The sequence below is a fragment of the Phalacrocorax aristotelis genome, chromosome 7 (genome assembly GCF_949628215.1).
Source record: "Phalacrocorax aristotelis chromosome 7, bGulAri2.1, whole genome shotgun sequence".
NCBI classification, from domain to species: domain Eukaryota; kingdom Metazoa; phylum Chordata; class Aves; order Suliformes; family Phalacrocoracidae; genus Phalacrocorax; species Phalacrocorax aristotelis.
The window spans coordinates 41687998-41694143 of record NC_134282.1 but is presented as its reverse complement, the minus strand read 5'-3'; the positions used below and the strand labels follow the sequence as shown (position 1 = coordinate 41694143).

The 6146-nt window shown below is 50.4% G+C and overlaps 1 protein-coding gene across 1 annotated transcript; it reads right to left on the bottom strand.

Annotated features, from left to right (window-relative positions):
- Positions 1 to 689: 689 nt before the first annotated feature.
- Positions 690 to 3921, bottom strand: BCL2L10 (BCL2 like 10). The gene is made up of 2 exons (XM_075100346.1): positions 3428 to 3921; positions 690 to 1831 (listed from the first exon to the last, which is right to left on the bottom strand). The coding sequence occupies exons 1-2, from the start codon at positions 3827 to 3829 to the stop codon at positions 1700 to 1702; spliced, it is 534 nt and encodes a 177-aa protein (XP_074956447.1). The 5' UTR covers positions 3830 to 3921; the 3' UTR covers positions 690 to 1699.
- Between the last annotated feature and the right edge of the window lie 2225 nt (positions 3922 to 6146).

The window sequence follows — 6146 nt, the reverse complement described above, 5'->3', positions numbered from 1 at the left end:
GAAGGGGCATGCCCTCTCAAAGGGCTGAGGGGTTGGCTGATGGGCAGCCAGGGAGGGAGGCTGAACAACAGACTTGCACTGTTTAACAGGCATCAGAGCCACCAGTGCCACAGAAACATCTGACTTCAACAGGAGCATGAGAGTGCTTTTTACAAGTGTTAAGCCCAACACCCTCAAAAATTACAGCCGCTCAGTATTACTAATCTGAGAAGGGTTAAACTCTGTCACCTATTGCTCAGTCTTTATCGTAACTCCTATCAAAAACTCCAGTTTTGGTAAGAAAGCATGCATCTGTGAAAGAGGCAGCAGCAAGCCTTGGCACAGAAGTAACAAGAGCTCTGTCGCTATCTACAAGCAGGAGCAGGTCTCAGAGGAGCCTGTCTGTACCCAGCTATGTTAATAAAGTTTGGAAAGTTTTGGCCTACAAAAACCACCAGGTTATTTCCAGTCACAGTAGTGAAGACGGGCCTTTTGGGCTGGATTTTCCCCTTAGGCTGTCTTACTCTTAGTTCTGACTGCAGGACTCCTCTGCAACAAAGACTGGTATTACACTGCTCTGGTGCTGCACAGCTCATTTCAGATCAAAACATCAGGAAGGTAGGTACAAACTGATGCATCCAGGTAAGCACCAAAACACTCACTGTCTGAGTACCATCACCCATCCGATCAAATAAGCAGAAAGTTGTGGGTTTTTTAATAAAAATACTTAACATTTATTCACCACTGAAGTCACCATAGTAAAATTGTACACACTATGAGTAACCCAGGAACGTTATTAAAAGCTACCAGAAACATAAGGCAATTTGTACAACCATTGAAAGAAATACACAGCATGTCGAAAATAGAGTGAACTATTACTCAAACAATACAACACTTGATACGCTTTAGAGTGACAAGAACCAGCATTAAGTTTTAAACAAAAATAAAGATGTCATGGCTACAAGTATTATACAGTGATAAATACTTCAAAAATATATTAAGATATATGGAAATTCTGGATTTCCTTGACAAAACGAGAAAAATTCCAGCTCCACTGGATTTCAATATACCAATTAAGGTTTAATATTTAAATTCCTTTCCTTAAGAACCAGTACTGCAGCCATTACTGTCCTGTATCAATACTTATCTTCTTGTAGTGTAATGAAGTCAACCTTATATTATAATAAGCCTCTCACATTGCGGGCACTAATTGCTTTAAATCAATCAATGAGTGACCTTTCGGTAACAAGTGCTGTGCACCACATTTGAAGCCATAAACCATGTTAAATCACAGTCGACGTTTGCCCACTTTACAGTATTAATGGAAGGCAGGTTCAAAGACTTGCATCCATGTAAATAAGACATCCTGAACAGAGGGTTTAGTAGCAAGTCCATAACATTTTCCTAGCAAAACATCGAGCACTCAGAAGTTACAGTACATGAACCATGTTAAAGTTTAGGTTAGACCTTCAAAAAAAGTCCAGAGGATGTTTGGAAACGACAGGTTTTGAACATGCACAAATGGTTTAGTACACATTTGTTTGTGCTGTTACTAGGTAGCAAGTGAAGCAGCTTATAGCCAAGGATTGGGTGAGACAGTTTTCCAAGCCAGTTTAAAAATATAAACTTCTTCAAGAGTCTGTTCTATAGAAAATAGAGTGAAATCTGGTAAATTGTCAGTTTTGAGAGTACTTTCCCATGGCAAGATCCATTCATCAGCCTACCGCACCACCAAGAGAAAAGCCAATCCTGCTATTCCAAACCCCGCTGCAGCCATGATCGCATTGCTTATGGTACTGCTCTGGTCAGCCAGCTGGGAGTCGTGTCTGCCAAAGAAGCGACAGAAGCCATCCTAGAAAAGCAAGAGAAAGGACACTGAGTTGCTTGGCTTACAATTAACTGGATTTCTTTTAACAAGTCTTTGAGCACAGTTTGGTTCACTTTCCCAGCATGGCGTTTGTCAGCTGCAGAAGTCTCTACTTTAATTGTGAAACTCTAAGCCTGCTACCTTGGGAACACAAAAATGCTTTGTGAGAGCCTTTGCACAGGTGACTGAAAGCAGTAGCTACAAGCGTTTGTACACCTTGCTCACAAGAGAATTGCAAACTTCTTATGGAGATGCTCAGCGTATCGTTAGATTATTTTTGCCCTTTTAGGCAAGTTTCTGATGGGAGGTGCCAGCATTGTTCCCTCTCATCCAAGTTTCAGAAAGCATCTGAAACACAGGATATGGAGATTTCCACTTGAAAGACGGGAGCCCAACGCCAGTCCCATCTCAGTGAACGCAGGACCAATTACATATTCTCTTGGAAGAGCCAAGTGGAGACTGCTCAGAGCTGACCTATAACAGCAAAGCTGGCAGCTGCTCTCCCAGATCGTTATTTGTGATAATCAGAAGTGGCAGAAATACAACTCCAGATGGTCATGTTTGAACTCTGCTCTGCAGATGTCTATGTAAACAAGTTATACTCTTAATTTCTTCCGGAACTTTGTTCTTCACACTTTAATTTGTGCGAACAGGCAGCATGATTTTGCCAAGTGACAGTGCACACTGTAGCCAACCACCATACTGTTCCGAGCAGTCAGATGGGCCAGTGACCACTGGAAAGCCAAGTTCACTTTGGTCTCTGGAAAAGTGAACTAAACCAGTGGCTGCTTCCCCCCTTTTCTATTTTTAGTGCTTATTTGTACTGGCATCGAATATTCCACTAGGACCAAAAATAGGAAACGGGTAGTTTTGCAGGATGGCTGACATTTTGTTCAGAAATGCAGGCAGAGCTACACGGATGCCTCAAAAGCCATACTTTTAGCATGCATCTCAAGTGGCAGAAAGCAACCATTGCTTTACATTGCAACGTACATTAATGCTGTGGTCCACACCTTCCTGAGGCTCCAACCTGACCAGTTTCGGGACAAGCAGGAACCAGAGGAGCAGGTCTAGTGGATGGGTGGCTTTATACACACATATTTAAGAACAGGCACATGGGTGTTTTGTGTTTATGCTTGGGAGAAGACCTGTGTCAGCCTGCTCTCCAAAAGCCGAAGACCACGGACCCAAGAAGGAGGCAAACCTTGGCCGCCGCGAGCCAGCAGCATCACTGCTGTATTTTCAGGAGGCTGCAGCTTGACGAAGCTGGCCACCGGCACTTTTAGAGACCCGGCCTAAGCCGCAACGCGGGACACCCACGGGTACCGCGGATACCGGGTCGTGCCCCCGCCGCATGCCGCTGTGGGTGGGCCAGCCCCCGCGCCCGGGCCGCGGCCCTCGCCTCCCCGCCGGTGCCGCACACTCCCATCACCGGCGGCTGCCCCGGCGCCTTTCCCCGGCAATGCCCGCCGCGGCCGAGCTGCGGCACGGCGCCGGGGGCAACCCTGCTCGGCTAACGGCGGACAGGGAGCCAGGCCTGCCGGCTCCCCGGGGTCGCGCCTCCGCCCCGTCCCCGCTCACCCATCCGCCGTGCGCCTCCAGCCACTCGCCCCGCTCCTCGGCCAGGTAGGCGGCCAGCGCTTCGACCAGGCGGCGCGGCCCGTCGCCGCAGCCCCGCTCGGCCAGCGCGGCGGCCAGCGTGCCGGCGAAGACCACCAGCGCCAGCAGCCGGCCCCAGTTGAGGCCGCCGTCGGCCTCCAGTTGCGCCGCCACCCGCCCCAGCAGCGCCGCCGCCTCCCGCGGCTCGGCCCGCGCCAGCGGCGCGCAGGAGCGGAAGAAGGGCCGCTCTCGCCGCTCCAGCTCGGCCGCCGCCCGCCGCAGCGCGGCCGCCGTGGGGCTGGGGGGCAGCCCGGCGCCGCCACCGCGATGCTGGAAGTAGTCCTCCAGCAGCAGCGCCGTCTCCTCCTTCAGCGAGCCCGGCATGGCGGCGGCCCAGGGCGGCTGCGGCCCCGCAGCAGCAGCCGCCGCCGACTAAGAGGCGGGGCGGGGCGGCCCGGCCCGGCCCGGCCCTCCGCCCCACCCGGGAGCGCTCCCCTTCTCCGGGGCGGGGCAAAGCGGAACCCGCGGCCCGGAGGGCGGCGGCTGCTCCCGCAGAGGGTCTGTCTGCATCCCCGGGAAGGCGCCTGCTGCACGAAGCCGCGGGGTTCCCTGGGCGTCAAGCAAAACGCTGACTTACCGGATGCTGACTGTAAGATACTTTCTTCATAAGGGTTTCTTTGCCACATCCGTGGCCCGAACCCGCGTTCTTATCGTCAAAGCATTATCTATTTACCAAACAAATGTGGCAGTGTCGTTTGCTTTTTCATAGCATCACTGAGGTTGGAAAAGACCTTTAAGACCTCTAAGTCCAACCATAAACCCATCACTGCCAAGTCCACCAGAAGCCATGGAAACAGACGCTGAGGTCCTTCAGCTGGGATGGCTGATGACTGCCGTGTCCTGTTGCCTGGATGAGGCCATCAGCAGTACTGACAGCACTAGTGGCTGAAGTCAGGTGCAGAATTTGTGGGAATAACTTGAAAGCTGCTTCTTTGCAGCTTTTGATGGGCATATAGGCAAAATTTCGGATTAGGAGCTTCATGGTGCAAAGGTTGGGCTCTCCACTACTGCTGGTGTAAAATAAAATGGCTGAGAACACCACTGGCCAAGTAGTGTCATTTGCACAGCACCAGGGAGACATCTCAGCTAGATGCCTTCCCTACATCCCAGCTGTGCCCTTTGAGCTGTGAGTACCATCAGCTGCTTAACAGATCATCAAAACTCCCATAAATACCACCTCAGGATTTATGGCAGGCCCAGCACAGGTACACCCATCTTGTGCTTCCTGCTCAGTGCCAGTTTGCAGGTGAGGTTCAGCTGGTGGCCCACTGCAAAGCCTGGCTGTGACCGCACCGTCACCACACAGCCCTGCACCAGCGCTGGGAGAGGTGCTGCCGCAGCTGCCTGGGATCAGGCCATGCTTTCGTCACACAATGGGCTCGAGGCGTCCAACATGACAGCACAGGACTGCTCAGCTTCACTCCACCTACCTTGAGTTACAGCTCTCTGTCTCCGTTTTACATCCCCGTTAGAAAATCTAAAAATAGATGGGTGGAATCAATCCTAATGCAATTTCTTAGATCACTATCAAGAATTGGCCTGATGTCTTAGAGTCTTTCCTAATGCAAACTGTGAGTTTTACATCCCCATATTTGGCTTTTGTTTTGTTTCTAAGCAGGGAAATCTAGTCTGTGTTTATGTGCTAGAGCAGTAGCTGGAAGGATATCTTTACTTTTCACCAGTGCTTTACACACATGCTTTTTTAACTAGCATTTTCCTTGCAATTGTTAATCCTGGAGCAGGAATTTCCTATTGCATTCCTCACAGCAGGAGAGCAAGAGGGAGAGGGTGCTCTTTCTCTAGCAATATCCTTTTCCACCCTTCCTGTTTATATAGCATTTTTGTTTAGCAGGACGGAGCCCTCTGACAGTGATTTTGCCCTAGCTATAGCTCCCTTGCTTTCCATATGTTTAACCTGGTTATAGCCCGCTTGCATAGCCTTTCCTTCGCCTCCTGGCTTGAGCTGAGGAGCGGGTCAGGAAGGTAGTGCCAGTGCCGGGGCTCTGATGTGACACTGCTGCTTCTCTGCTGCACCCAGAGCTGCGTGGCTGTTCTCCAAGGCTGGGACATGCTGGGGAAAGGACAAGAACGGGTTGAAACCTCTCCCTCTGGACAGGAATAGAGGTGTTTCTGAGACATGAATAGCTTGCTTGATAGATCAAAGGAGGGAGTCTCAAAACACTGGGTTTTCCAAAGCCTCCCTGGCCAACCATTAGTGAGTAAGAAAAACAATGGATACTTCAGTGCCCTGTTCCTCTTATCTTCATTTATCTGATGGAAGTAGAGATCCATCCTGGTTCACTGCTTTCACCATTACCTCAGGAACAAAAAGGTGGTTTTCACAGGTGCTTGAGTCCATGCAGCCCAACTTAACAAGTCCGCAGGCAGTGGCCCTGAAGTGCAAGAACCACAGGATTTCTCCTTGCAAGAACAGAAGTGCAAGTTGCGATGTCAGCCTCATTCTCGCTGGAACCAGTGGTCGTTTGGGCACCGATGTCACTAGGAACAAGCTGGCTCAGCACTTTCCCCAGCCCCTCAGAGGAAAGGAAATGAAACAATGAGCCTAAATGAAGGAGGTGCTTTTTTCAGTGTCTAAACTGAGCAGTTGCACCAACCACCCTCATGCTGACCACAGAACCTA